Here is a 14,972-nt window from a genome sequence, read left to right on the forward strand (position 1 = left end):
AAAACAAAAGAATGAGCCTCATTTGTTCAGACTTGTGGGAAAATGATGATGGCCAGAGGAGGGAAGGAGCGAGTCTTTCCCAGGAGGGCAGAGTTGGCTTCCCCGGCCTTCCCACCTGTGACTTGCAACATCTGTGCCTGTGGGCACCTGTCTGGTTCCTAGGCCAAGGAGTTTCTTGTAGCCAGAAGATTCTAGCCCCTGGCTGGAGTCAAGCCTACGTGTCTCTGAGAGGTGTACAAAGGCAGTTCAGAATCAAAATATTGATGGGAAGCCCTGGCCTCTGGAAAAGTAGAAGTGGGGGAGGGCAGAGAAAATGTTACATCCCTTGGGATCCCTTGGGATAAGAGCAAAAAGGCAGAATGATATTCCCGAAATAATATGAATGCAACACAAACCAGGAATAATATATTCCCAATGTAAACAGTAAGTCACTAAATTTTTTTTTTCTTTCTACAGTTTATTTTTTATCATTTACACCCAAGTTGGTTAGCACATGGTGCAACAATGATTTCAGGAGTAGATTCCTTAAGCCCCTTAACAATTTAGCCCATCCCCCCTGCCACAACCTCTCCAGCAACCCTCTGTTATCCACATTTAAGAGTCTTTTATGTTTTGTCCCCTCCCTGTTTTTATATTACTTTTGCTTCCCTTCCCTTATGTTCATCTGTTCTGTGTCTTAAAGTCCTCATATGAGTGAAGTCATATGATATTTGTCTTTCTCTGACTAATTTCACTTAGCATAATACCCTCTAGTTCCATCCACGTAGTTGCAAATGGCAAGACTTCATTCTTTTTGATTGCCGAGTAATACTCCAGTGTGTGTGTGTGTGTGTGTGTGTGTGTGTGTGTGTGTGTGTGTACTGCATCTTCTTAAAATTTTTTTAATGTTTATTCATTTTTGAGAGACAGAGACAGAGCATGGTGGGGGAGGGGCAGAGAGAAAGAAGGAGACACAGAATCCAAAGCAGGCTCCAGGCTCTGAGCTGTCAGTACAGAGCCCGATGCAGGGCTTAAACTCACGAGCTGTGAGATCATGACCTGAGCAGAAGTCAGACACTTAACCAACTGAGCCACCCAGGTGCCCCTAAGCCACTATTTATTGTAACTGAACAAAGTCTTAATAGATTTGAGCAGAGACTTATTTGGGGGAGCCATTAAAAAATGTCTATTATTATCCTCCCTAAAACTCTAACAAATTTTGTTAGGAGTATATTTACTTGGTTTTATCCATATGATGGGCATCAGGTCAAAGAGAAGTTTGGGATGTTGCTCGGCAAGCAATCCACTGTGAAGAGAAATGGAAACATTTATTAGAAATAAGATGAAATTTGCTTCTAGAAATTGCTACTGAGATATTGGCTTTTAATACAAGAGAGGACTAGAAATATGCAGAGAAAGAAATATAAAACAAAACCAAGGAGGAAGCAATGAACAACAATGGACAAATACCAATTCTTGCCGCTTTTTACGTACCATCCATGAAGCACACACTATCCTATCACATTTGATCATCACCATGATCTTGTCCCCTTCCTTTTCCACACACAGGTGAACAGTGAAGGCTCAGAGAGGTTGAACAGTTTTCTCATAGTAACACAGCTCTTAAGTGCCAGAGTCAGGATTCAAACGTACATCTGCCTGTCTAGTAAACCTGTCTTCTTTTCCCTGTGCTATATTGTTTATTTATTTGTTTGAGAAAAGGAGGGAGGGAAGGAAGGGAGGGACAGGAGAAAAGATGAATATATATATTCATCTATGTAAGTTAAATGATAAAAATGGAGAGGTGTGCATCAGTGGCTTAGTTGGTTAAGCATCTGACTCTTGATTTCAGCTCAGGTCATGATCTCACGGTTGTGAGATCGAGCCCTGCATAGAGCTCCATGCTAACAGTACAAAGCCTGCTTGGGAATCTCTCTCTCTTTCTCTCTCTCTCTCTTTCAAAATAAACTTAAAAAAAAAAAAGGAAGAGAGAAATAACCAAATGAACTAGGTGCAGCTAAGTCTGCATCAGAGCTCAGTCTTGGAATTATCTTTGTAATAATATAAAGGAACTCCTTCCTGCTCCTCCTCAAGCGATTTTCTGGGTCTCAACATTCAACCCTCCCTTGAGAGCAAAGCCTAGCCCTGACCCTGGAAATAGAGGGTTATGCTTATTAATGGACTGATAAAGAGCAGGGCTCCAAGGGAAATAGTCTCTCCCCTTCTCTCTTACCCCTATGTATCTTATTTTTTTTTAATTTTATTTATTTTTGAGACAGAGTGAGAGTGCAGAAGAGGTGCAGAGAGAGAGAGAGGGAGACAGAGGATCCGAAGTGAGCTGCACGCTGACAACAGAGAGCCCGATGTGGAGCTTGAACTCTGTGAGATCATGACCTGAGCTGAAGTCAAGAGCCAGGCGCTTAACTGACTGAGCCACCAAGGCCCCCCACCGCTATGCATTTTAAAAAGAATAGCAATGCTTGGTTTCCTAAGCTGGAAATTCAGTATTTATTTTAAATATTTATTTATTTTGTCATATAAGAGAAAGTTTTCCTGCACTAACAGAAATGGGAAGTTCATTCTAACTGTGAAATGATCAAAAGTTAGGTGCTCCTGCACATTACAAAATGGAAGGTAACAGTCCTAAAACAGAAGAAGTAAGAAATAATTTCAACTAACTTTTCTAGTCATAAGACCATTGAAATGTTAACTAAAAATTCTTCAGGACCTAAAAATACTCACTTATCAGTTGCCCCAGCCTGAGTAATGATTTATGGCAAGGATTCTGATATTATTTTTTACTTGCCATAGTCCCTAGAAGAGCCCTTTTTGTTGCAGGGGTGGGGTGGGTGGGAAGCAGTGTTTTACTTATTCATCTGCAATGAAGAAGTCTCGGTAGTTGAAAGTCCTGACCTTGTTCGGGACCAGCGTGCTCCATCAAGATATAACCCGTGGATGTAAACGCCGTCCTCTGGCGCCGTCTCAGATGTATCTGAAGGAATAACCTGAAGGGAGAGGCACATGCTAGTAACGGTCTCTTCCCCAGACAACTTTGTCTCAGAAGGAAAACATCTGCTCAATTTTCAGAACATATTCAGGGAAACGCGACTATACGATAGGTTGTGAAACTATAAATTTTTCAGTAGGAGTGTAAGTGTCAAAATGTATAATACAGTTCTTTTTGAAGCATTTTATCACTTTTTATTGTACCTCATGTTTTTGCTGAAACCGGAGAGCAGCATTAGATGATCTGAGTTAAAAATGGAGATATATATCTAAGTCCTATCAGACGTAGCAAGGCAAACATATACTTTCTTCATGAAACACAAAGAATGGAAAGAAGTCATTTATAATGGACCATAAAAATATGAATTCTGCATATCTTCCTTGATTAACTACATGATTTTGAAATAGTGATATACTGTGGAATTTAGGGGGTTTTGTACCTCAAATTCATATCCTAGTAAATCAATAGGGATGGTATATTTTCTGGCATAATTCTGCATCGCTCCAGTGAGAAAGGCTTGGGTGAAAAAGAATCCTGAGAGCCAAAACACACAAGGTTTTCCTGAAGTATACCAGTCCTGGAAGGGGAAAACACAATGCACTATGTTCATTTCCAGACTCACACGAGCACCACCTGATCTGTAATTCCTGATGCTGGTTTGTGTGTTGTCCACACTTTCCACCACAGGACTCTCTTCCCCGACACAAACATGCAACCTACCTTGGCCTTCTACCTCTTTTCCCTTATAGTCACTCTTCTTGGATAATTCAAACTAATTTTAACATTAACCTCAATAACACAAAGTTTGAAAGGTTCAAATCTACAAAGAGCTGAGAGTAAATTATTTGGGGATGTGTGACTTACTCCCACTCAAAAGCAACCATCTTCAGATATCTCATGCAGTATATGACAGTGTTGATTCCAGCTCCTTAAAACTCTGGACTCCCCCCTGCCTCCACGCTTACTTCAGTTCAGATGTCCATTGTCTTTTTTCTGTATCGATGTGCATGTCTTCTCACTTCTCCCCTCTCTCTGCTCAGTACATCTAGAGTAATGTTTCCAGAGTATACCTCACCATGCATGGTTTGGATTGGATTTAGCATCTTGCATAATTCTTCAGTAATCTGCTACTACTCTACCAAATTAAAGTCTAAGCACCTTAGTCTCCTATTTAACATACTTCATAATCTAGCCCCAAATTGTATTTCCAGCTTGATTCCTTTTTAAAATTTTTATGTTTATTTATTTATTTTGAGACAGAGAGTGTGCACGCAAGTGGGGAGGGGCAGAGAGAGAGGGAGGGAGAGACTCCCAAGCAGGCTCTGTGCTGTGAGTGCAGAGCCTGACGAGGGGCTTGAACTCATGAGCCATGACATCATAACCTGAGCCAAAACCAAGAGTCGGATGCTCAGTTGACTGAGCCATCCAGGCACCACCCCCGCCCCCCAGCTTGATCCCTTAACAGAAGACCATGGGGGAGGGGAAGGGGAAAAAAAAGTTACAGAGAGGGAAGGAGGCAAACCATAAGAGATTCTTAAATACAGAGAACAAACTAAGGGTAGATGGGGGGTGGGGGAGAGGGGAAAGTGGGTGATGGGCAGGGAGGAGGGCACTTGTTGGGATGAGCACTGGGTGTTGTATGGAAAACAATTTGACAAATTATATTAAAAAAAATAAAAATAAACAATTCTTCTTCAAGCATCTTACATTGTAACCAGACTACACTATGTGCTGGTCTTTTCTCTGCATTGGGTGGACATCTGTTGTATTTTCTGTTTGTCTTAAAGTGACACTACTCTTCCATCCTTCTGGAAGAAGAACCTTTCTATACTCTCAACCCAAGCCCTTCTGGTGCAGGAACTCCACTTCCTGGGGTGGGCATGTGATTCCTGCCTGGCCAATGATACCCCCCAGTCATAGTGATTGATACAGGAATGGACATGTGACCCAGGCAAAGACAGAGATGTGGAGACTCTTGCTAGGACTTTTGGGGAAAAGCTGCTCAGCTATTTGAAGTTGTGTGGATGTGAGGCCAGAGTTGCTGCTGCTGTTTTGCTATCATCACATGAGAACCTACCTGAGAATGGAGTCAACCCTCAGAGAAATGGAGCCAGGAAATGAGGTGCAAGAATCCAGGACCTATTTTGCACCCCAGATCACCTCCTTCCTGGAGCCACTTGGCCCCCTGGATTTTTCAATTACTGAGGTAATAAACTTTATTTTTGTATATGTCAAATTTTGCAACAGAATCAATTCTAAATGATACAGTGCCTTTCGTTGCTCAGCGATCTCTAAGTTCTTTTCCTTTTTTTACAGTGTCTGAAACCTCTCACAGTTTAGACCTGGCTCAAATGCTTCTTCATCCAATAAACAAACCCTGCTTTCCTGAGCTAGAAGAACTCTCTCCCTTTGAATTCCCAGAGAATTTTACAAGTTGATCTGCTATGACACATCCCTTACTCTATTATATTCGTGGTTGGTTTGTTTTTTCTTAGATACATAGCTTATCCCCCTGTAGGCTATTGGCAACTTGAAGGCAGGGCTTACGTTGTCATTGCCTTTTTATCTCACAAAGCACACAACAAGATGTTTTGGACAAAATGGGTCTCAGTTCACATTAGTTGAGAGAACAGATGAATCAATAAAATGAACTTTGTCTCTGAGCGAGCAGTGCACTGTGGGAAGAAGCCAGCTTTGCTTCCTGGGAGGAAGAGAACAAACCACTGCTGGAGATGTTGCAATAGTCCAAGCTACCAAATCAAGAAGAGGTAGAGAAAGAGGCGGGGCTTGACAAGGACACAAGCTAGGCAGATCCAGCACTGTGCGCAAGAAAGCTGTAAGAACCCAGAAGGCAAGTGTATAGAAAATTCCCTGGCTCACTCCAGGGCTTCATTTAGCCAAGAATGTCATGAGTGTCTGGGTCAGTGACTTGTACAGAGTTTCTGAATTAGCTACCATTTACTGGATGCTTAGTGCTTGCCAGGCATTGTGCTAAGCACTTGACATGCATCACCTCATTTAGTCCAGAAAATAACTCCATGAGTTATTCCTCCCATTTTACAGACAAGGAAAGTGGAGTGCAGAAAGATGAGTAATATCTTGCCCCAAGTCACACAGTCACTAAGTGTCAGATCCAGGATTTAACTGAGAGTATAACCAGTGTGTGAAACGCTTAGAAAAAAAAAAAAAATAAAAAGCACAAGAAGGAGAAAGGGAAGATAAATAGGGTAAATGGTGATAGAGAAATGAGGAAAAGACAGAAACTCCAGATGACTCATTTGCTTAATTAAGAAGCATTAGGAGATGAAGTCAAGACTCCAGGAGAGGGGGAGCCTGGGTGGCTCAGTTGGTTAAGTGTCTGACTTTGGCTCAGGTCATTGATCTCATGGTTTGTGGGTTCAAGCTCTGCGTTGGGTTCTCTGGTGTCAGCACAGAGCGTGCTTCAGATCCTCTGTCTGTCCCCCCCCCCCCCCCCACCGCCTCTCCCCTGCTTGTGCTCTGTCTCTCTCAAAAATAAATAAACCTTTAAAAAAAAGAGTCCAGGAGAAAGAAAGGTAAGAGGAAAACTGTATGGCTTCTCTAAGGGTAAGAGGACAATGGGGACAGATCCATTCAGAGGGAGGCATGTGGCGAAGGATGATAAAGGTGCCTGATAATAGAGTGAGGTCTTTCTTACTCATTCGAATGGAATGATTCCAAGGGAAAATCCAGATTTCAGGAAGTAGGGAGTTGGACATGAACTTCACATCAACAACAAAAGGAATTTGTCCTGGAGACTATCCCTGCTGGCACCATGCCAGGACCCCTCTGAAAGAACAAGGTAATGGCTCTTGAATGCCCTTCAGGAAGAAGCAGTATATGGAAAGTGCAAGCAGTTCCAAAAAAAGCTTGGGAAATGAACTGGAGTATAAAAAAAAAAGGAAGACTGTGACAAGGGGAGGATATGATTAACTACAAGGCAAATGCCTTTTTTTTCTTTATTTTTTTTTTTAGTATTTATTTTTGAGAGAGAGAGACAGACAGAGGGTGAGCAGGGGAGGGGCAGAAAGAGAGAGGGAGACACAGAATCCATAGAAGCCTCCAGGTTCTGAGCTGTCAGCACAGAGCCCAACACAGGGCTCGAACTCACAAGCCGTGAGATCATGACCTGAGCCAAAACTGGATGCTTAACCGACTGAGCCACCAGGTGCCCCTAAGGCAAATGCTGTTGATAAGAGATGGGAAGAGGCAGGTCCACACAGGAGGAACTCTGAAGAAGACATGTTGTACATGTGGCCAGGATTCACCTAGTAGACACAGTTTACCTATCAAATTAGCAAAGATAAAAAACAACATATATCTGAGAAACAGGCCCTCTTATTCACTATTGTTGGGGATACAATTAAATAATTTTTCTGGCTGATTAGGTAATATCAAAACCCTAAAAATCAAAACCCTAAAATATCAAAAACCCTAAAAATATCCAAATGGAATTGATTACAGCATTAAAAGAATGAAGATCCACTGACCAAACAAATAAGGATTCACTGAACAAGAGGAATTTTTCTAGAAATGCAAGGATGGTTTTCCACTTGGAAATCTAGTGAATAGTTCAATGCAATAATAAGCTAAAGAGGGGGAAAAATCACATCATTAGCAATAAATGCTGAAAAGGCATTTGATAAAGTTCAACAATTTATGATTTTACCAAAGAACAGTCCACTTTTACTGAATTCTTACCACATACCATGGACTGTTACCCTATGAGGTAAAATTAAACATTTTATGGATGAGAAAACCATTATGTGGCAACTCTTCTAGAGCCTGAACACTGACAACCCCAATGTAGACTGTTTCTTTTGTTAAATGTAAAATCTATACAACCAGCTCCTATAAATTAATTTTTAAGAAATAGTTTAAAAGAAAAATGGGCCTAGGAAGGAGATGAAGGGGCGATTCATAGGAGAAAATACAAATGGTGAGCACACACACCAAAAGAAACACAAGCTCACCAGTTACCAAAAAATAAAAAAATAAAAATAAAAATAAAGCGAAGTAATAAGATATTATCAATCTATTCAATTGGTAAAAATTAAAAAGGGGTATATGAGAAAGCTTCTCTCTCCACATCCTCACAAGCACTGGCTATTTTATGATTAGCTTCTACAGTGAAACAAATAAAGCTCTTCTGTAATAAAAAGGCAACTAGGGACACCTGGGTGACTCAGTCGGTTAAGTGTCCAACTCTTGATTTTGGCTCAAGTCATGATCTCACTGTCGGTTGTGAGATCAAGCCCCAAGTCTGGTTCCGTGCTGGGTGTGGAGCCTGCTTGAGATCCGCCCTCTCTCTCTCTCTCTCTCTCTCTCTCTCTCTCTCTCTCTGCCCCTCCCCCCCCAAAAAAAGAAAAAAAAAGGCAACTTAACAGGGAAAGGTCATATACCTAATTTGAATTTCCAAAAAGTGTTTTTGGGGCTCTCCCCAACTCTCATAAATATTAACCCACATAAATATTAACCCCACATAAATATTAACCATACAATGGGGGCAAGCCAAGGAGCTAAGGAAGAGAAATAGTGCCCTGAACATCCTTTATATGTGTATTTTGGGATGGAGGGTGGAGACTTAAAAGCATTCAACGTTTCCCTGGTTTTATGAGATAAGGGATAAGAAGCATGGATTTTAAGAGAGTGGCCAATTATTGGTAAATCCATATCTCAGGCTCTTTTTTGAGATTTACCCCCAGTATTAAAACTACAAGACCAAGTATGTGGTCTCAGAGAACCACAGACTTAGAAACTTTTTTTTTTTTCCATGTTTTGTTTATTTTTGAGAGGGAGAGCATGAGTAGGGGAGGGGCAGAGAGAGAGGGAAAGAGAAAATCCCAAGCAGGCTCTGTGCTGACAGCAGTGAGCCCAATGCGGGGCTTGAACTCATGAACTGTGAGATCATGACCTGAGCTGAAGTCAGACATTCAACCAACTGAGCCACCCAGGTGCCCCAAACTTAGAACATTAAAAAAATATGTCACATTTTACTTGGACTATGTAAAGTAAAATTTTAATTTTCTACTGAGTACTTTGAAATATGTATAATTTTTAACATTCTAAAATTTTGGTTAGATTACCATGAAACCACTAACCACATTCCATTCAACCCAGAGACACCGAAGTGACCAGAGTGTTTTCTAATCTCTCCCCAGTCAACCAAAAACTAAAATTACACACACACACACACACACACACACACACACACACACACACACACACACACAATCCTTTACCTGTAAAAAGTTCAACCGGGCTAGAAAATCTGTGATGTAACTTCCTAGGGGTTTAAGACTTGGATATGATCGTGCAGCCCATATTTCTGGAACCTTTCCAACAAGCAAACTGCCAGAGAGTGCCTCCAGTGCAGAATCCATTACGACCAAACCTTTAATAGCTTTTTCAAGGTTCCGTAGAGTATTGCGTATAGTTCTAATTAAACTGCAAAGAAAAGAATCACATTATCATTGTACATACGCTGGTAAATATCAACATACTGTTTTTCCAGAAAAAGAAATCTCACTCATGGCTTTATGGGAGTGTTTCCCCGAATGTACTCACCTCCCTCTTGGTAATGGAAGGTACTTTTAGGTGATACTTGGATGAACCTTTTTTTAAGTTTATTTATTTTGAAAGAGAGAGAGAGAGCATGAGAGAGGCAGAGAGAGGGGGAGAGAGAATCCTAAGCAGGCTCCACACTGTCAGTGCAGAGCCCGATGCAGGGTTTGAGCTCACAAACTGTGAGATCATGACTTGAGCCGATATCAAGAGTTGGATGCTTAACCGACTGAGCCACCCATGCACGCCTGGATGAAACTTTTTCATTTTAATCATTACGTAATACAGAAAATGGTACCAAACAGCATATCAAAATTGTTGTTTTCTGGGTGTTATGGCTTAAGACCAGGCTAATTTAAGCAGAGGATGATTTGGGGGAAAATATTAGGTAAATGATGGTCCAGATGGCATGAAAATATGGAAGAGTTATAAACGTGTAATGCAAAGGCTGACATTTGTGAAATGATGCATTAAAGCATGAAGCATATATTCACTGATATGCTTGCAAAGACTTTGCTTCTCACATAGGCCCAAACTGCTGAGAACACCATAAATATACCTGAAGTAAGGGTTTTAAGCTAGAAGCCTAAGCAACAGGAGATAATATGGTAGTACATATAAACATGTATGGTCTTTAAATAAAAAATACTGAACTAAGGCATCATAGTGTTTTACTATGTTTTTAAATGTCAGCAAATCCTGAAACCCAAATAAACTTGAAAACATCTTAGAAAATTCATGACCAAAACAATTTCTCCATCCCTTAAGCCGTATTGTACTGTAGAAAATTCAGTGAAAAAAATTCAAAGGGGCACCTGGGTGGCTTAGTCAGTTAAGGGTCTGACTCTTGATTTCAGCCCAGGTCATGATCTCATGGTTCATGAGTTTGAGCCCCATGTTAGGCTCTGTGCTAACAGTGTGGAACCTGCTTGGGATTCTTTTTTCCTCTCTCTCTCTGCCCCTCCCTCACTCTTCCTTTCTCTCTCTTTCTCCCTCTTTCAAGATACATAAATAAACATTTAAAAAATTCAAAGCAAAAATTTGTTTGCTATCATGGGGTACCTAATCAACCTAGGTTGGACTCAGGAAGAAAAGGGAGGGTGCATGTGTCACATGGTGGAACAATGACAAAAGAGGTAACTACATACAGGCTCAATTAATATTCATTTGGTCCTGAGTTCCTAAGGAGACTAGTAAAGGATGGATGAAAAATTATGATGAATGAATATTTTCACATAAATTTCACAAAAATAAATTCACATGTAAGTAAAAATAGATCTCATTTCCATCATCATTTTTGCATTCTAAAGGATACCCTCGCTTCTGTGGCAGAAGATGATACAACTTTAAAGAGTAGGAGTGGATCCTAAGAAAATGGCAGGTTTGGATAATTTTTTCTTAAAATTTTAATGTGTGTCTTTTTTTTTTTTTTATCAACTTGGGTTGGTTGTCTTCTGAACCCACAAGGGTAGAGATCCTTACTTGTTAAATCTTTCCATTTCTTGTACTAACACAGTATTCATGCTCTCTTCATAGCTCACAGGATACTTCAATAGTGCTGTTTCAATGTTGAAATCATTCGGTAGCTAAGAGAGTGGATTTGGAAGGTCACATATTACACTCAGAATGGATAATTCACTTCGTTCAGCTGTCCTATCACTAATAGCTAACACGAGGCAGTTACTGTGGGCTGAGCATTGTGCTAGCTGCTTCCCATACATTATCTCATTTCACCTTTACCTTACACCCTCAGGTGGCCATTATCATCTCCATTATACAGATGAGGATATTCAAGTACAGTTAAACCCTGAACAGTGCAGGTTAGGGCACCGACTCCACACCCCCCCCCCCCCCCCATATAGTCAAAACTCCATGTATAAATTCAACTCTCCAAAAACTTTTTTTTAAATGTTTTTAATTTTGAGACAGAGACAGACAGATCGCAAGCGGGAGAGGAGCAGAGAGCGGGAGACACAGAATCCAAAGCAGACTCCAGGCTCTGAGCTGTCAGCACAGAGCCTGATGCGGGGCTCGAACTCACAGACTGTGAGATCATGACCTGAGCTGAAGTTGGACGCTCAACCGACTGAGCCACACAGGCACCCCCAAAAACTTTTTTTAATTAAAAAAATTCTTTTTGATATTTGTTTATTTTTGAAAGAGAGACACACAGACAGAGCATGAGCAGGAAAGGGGCACAGAGAGAGGGAGACACAGAATCCGAAGCATGCTCCAGGCTCTGAGCTGTCAGCCCAGAGCCAGACGTGGGACTTGAACCCATGGACTGTGAGATCATGACCTGAGCTGAAGTTGGACACCCAACCGACTGAGCCACCCAGGTGCCCCTCCAAAAACTTAGTTACTAATAACCTACTATTGACTGGAAGCCTTACCACTAACATAAACAGTCAACACATATTTTGTATGTCATATGTATTCTATACTGTATTCTTGCAATAAAGGAAGCTAGAAAGAAAATATTAAGAACATCTTAAGGGAAGAAACATATTACCGTGCTGTATTTATAAAAATAAATTCATATGTAAGTGTATCTGTGCAGTTCAAACCTGTGTTGTTCAAGGGTCAACTGTACAGAGAGGTTAAATAACTGCCCAAGGGCACACAGCCAAAAGGTGATTTGTTTAAACCCACAGGTCTCTAACTGTAAAGCCCATGTTCTTTACTATAGGCTATGGCACTTTGCAGAAGATACAGATTTCTGAAAAGCCATGTGATTTCTTTTGTAAGCCAAATCTCATTTTCCACTGATAGAACAGAGTTTCCATTTCATAACTGTTTTAGGGTTATGTTTTAGGGTTATTTTCAATCAGTTATTAAGTGGCTCCAAATAGCTTAGCTTACCCCACTTTCAAATAATTAATGTGTGACTGTAGCGGGGTTCCAGGTTATAGAGAGAGAAGACTATCAAGTGTCTGATTTCTATGAGGCACCTCAGAGATGCTTGAGAAGTGAAGGGGACTTTGGGACTGATAACCAAGTCTTAAGACACTGGAAGTCACACTCCTAAAAGGCAAAGAAGTTTCCCAATCAGGGAAGTTCTGAACAAAGAACTGAGCTGCCCAGAGTGTCTGTAGATGATGGTCCCTGAGCGGTGCAAAAGACTTACAATAATGTAAGTCACACTAGCTGCTGTCATTCAAGGACCCTTGATGCCAAATAAGTCCAAAATGCCACTGTTAGGTAACTTCCTGTTAGGGACCTTGTGAGAGCCACCATTCTGCAAGGGCCAGAACCACCACTCCCCATCCCCTGAGATAAACTGCAGAACCAGTAAGGGACCACGGGGGAGAGAGGCAAAGAGCAGAAGCAGCAGTCCAGGGGACAGAGTGGGAGGAGGCTGGCTGGCTTTCACCCAAGGGTTACAGCAGGGCAGCTCCCCTCTTTCTCCAGTGGCTGCAGCAACGTGTCCTGCGAGGAGGCTCTCCTTAAGGGGGGGGGGGGGTGTGCTGTCCATGGGTCTTCAAGACAGATGGACTATGGGTCAGGCTCTGCTCTGTCAGAACACTTGACACTGAAATATGGGGACAATTATAGTATTTACCCCAGAGGGGAATCGTGAAGATCTGCACATGCGATCATAATCCTTCTAAAGTTCCCTTTATAGTTCCTTATGGAATTTAAGACACAGAAAAAAGGTGACAGGAAAGAGTATCATCCCACTCTACCTAGTAGGCTAAGTACTTCGAGCTATATTATGAAGGAAAAAAAAGGTGTAATTGCTAATTTAGTGCTGATCTTACCTCCCTGTGCCCCCTCACTCCCTAAGATACAGATTAAAAACTGTTCACTCCTTGAACCAGCAAATTCAGACCATTTCCTCCAGTTTTTAAAAAGTAGGTCTATTCATTATCTTTGGAAACAATAATAAGTCATATGTTCATTCGCTCACAACTACAGTTGCTAAGAACTTACTATGTGCCATCATGCAAATCATTTTAAATTCATGTTTTGTTTTTGTTTTAGAGAGCGTATGTGCACACATGAGCAGGGGAGGAGCAGAGGGAGAGACAGAGAGAATCCTAAGCAGGCTCCATGCTCCACATGGGGCTCGATCCCACAACCCTGGGATCATCACCTTAGCCAAAATCGAGAGTCGGATGCTCAACTGAGTGAGCCCCCCAGGCACCCCAAATTCATGATCTTTTAAATGTTCACAAGAACCTTATACAGTTGGTACTATAATCACCACTTTACAGATTTGGGAACTAATCCTCACAAAGGCAAAGTATCCCACTCAAGATCCTAATGCTGTTCAACCGGAGTGCTCAGATTGCCATTTCAGGACCACTTTAATTTACATTATAAGCATCAGATTCTAAACTAAACATCACCTTGTTGAGAATATCTTCAGTAATTTCTAATAGAATCTGGTCAGTACTTCCTGAGGATCTGGTCTGTTTGGAGCCTCCCTGGGTGAGAAGCAAGGACTCAAAGAGGACTTTGGTTTGATGCAGATCTTTGGAGATATCAACATTTTCATGTAATCCAAATATCTCAGGGTGTTGAGTAAATGGAAGTTTCTACCAGAAAACAGATGAAGAAAGAAGCATCACATTTTCACCAGATACATTAATTGAAAAGGTAAACACATGCAGCCCCAAAAGGGTTAAAAATCAACTACACATTAATCCACAAGACATCAAACTCTCCCAATTTTCAGTAATTTCTAGAAACAAAAGATACTGAAAGTTGATTGAAAACCATACTACTTGGCTAGCCCTCTATATTACAGGGGAACATTTCATTATTTGCTTTTAGAAAAATCACACTTAGGTCTAACCCCATTTTCAGTGACATCAGTTACCTTAATGAATTCAATGTACTCATCGTAGGAGCCTTTGGGAGGTGCAAAATAGTTTCCACTGGGAGAAAACTTGTAATGAGGGTTTTCAATTATTTGTGGATTATAAAAGTCAGCCAGCATGGTTAAGAGGAGACGTCTGTCCCAATCATCTGTCACTCTTCCTCCATAGTTACATTCCCCAGTCAGGTAGGAGATGGCTTCAAATGGAATTGTGTTGTACTCATTTATAAATAACTGAAACAAAGAAAAAATGAAGTGAGAAAAACCTTAAAGTCTTTCACGTCATTTCCATTTTAAGATGAAATTAAATGTCAAGATGCATAGAGGTGGAGTTGAAAGAATTATCACCATGAGTTACCTTTGGATGGCTGGGATTGTTCGTGTTTATTTTAAATTACTTTGCTTATCTGCATCTTCCAATTTGGGGGGGGGGGCAGGGTGGGAAATAAACATGTATTGCTTCTGTGATAAGAAAACTGTTTAACAAAAAAAGATGACATGAAAATTACCAAGTCTTTTTCATATGGATTTGGGTAATTTGCCCTTGTTTTAGGGTATTGGTTGTTAATTGGGGGCAAT

At 41.0% G+C, this 14,972-nt stretch overlaps 1 protein-coding gene across 2 annotated transcripts in view; it reads right to left on the reverse strand.

The window, feature by feature from the left end:
• Positions 1-14,972, reverse strand: part of DNAH12 (dynein axonemal heavy chain 12) — a 211,252-nt gene that overhangs the window by 919 nt on the left and 195,361 nt on the right. For both annotated transcript variants that reach the window (XM_053898581.1, XM_053898580.1), the window contains 7 exons: positions 14,394-14,627; positions 13,921-14,109; positions 11,051-11,154; positions 9,247-9,451; positions 3,426-3,563; positions 2,893-2,984; positions 1,218-1,285 (listed from right to left, as the gene is read on the reverse strand). In XM_053898581.1, the coding sequence (XP_053754556.1) occupies positions 1,218-1,285; positions 2,893-2,984; positions 3,426-3,563; positions 9,247-9,451; positions 11,051-11,154; positions 13,921-14,109; positions 14,394-14,627 (1,030 nt within the window). The remainder of the gene's footprint in view (positions 1-1,217; positions 1,286-2,892; positions 2,985-3,425; positions 3,564-9,246; positions 9,452-11,050; positions 11,155-13,920; positions 14,110-14,393; positions 14,628-14,972) is intronic.

Source organism: Panthera pardus, unplaced genomic scaffold (genome assembly GCF_024362965.1).
Source record: "Panthera pardus isolate Hobbes unplaced genomic scaffold, ASM2436296v1 HiC_scaffold_8, whole genome shotgun sequence".
NCBI classification, from domain to species: Eukaryota; Metazoa; Chordata; class Mammalia; order Carnivora; family Felidae; genus Panthera; species Panthera pardus.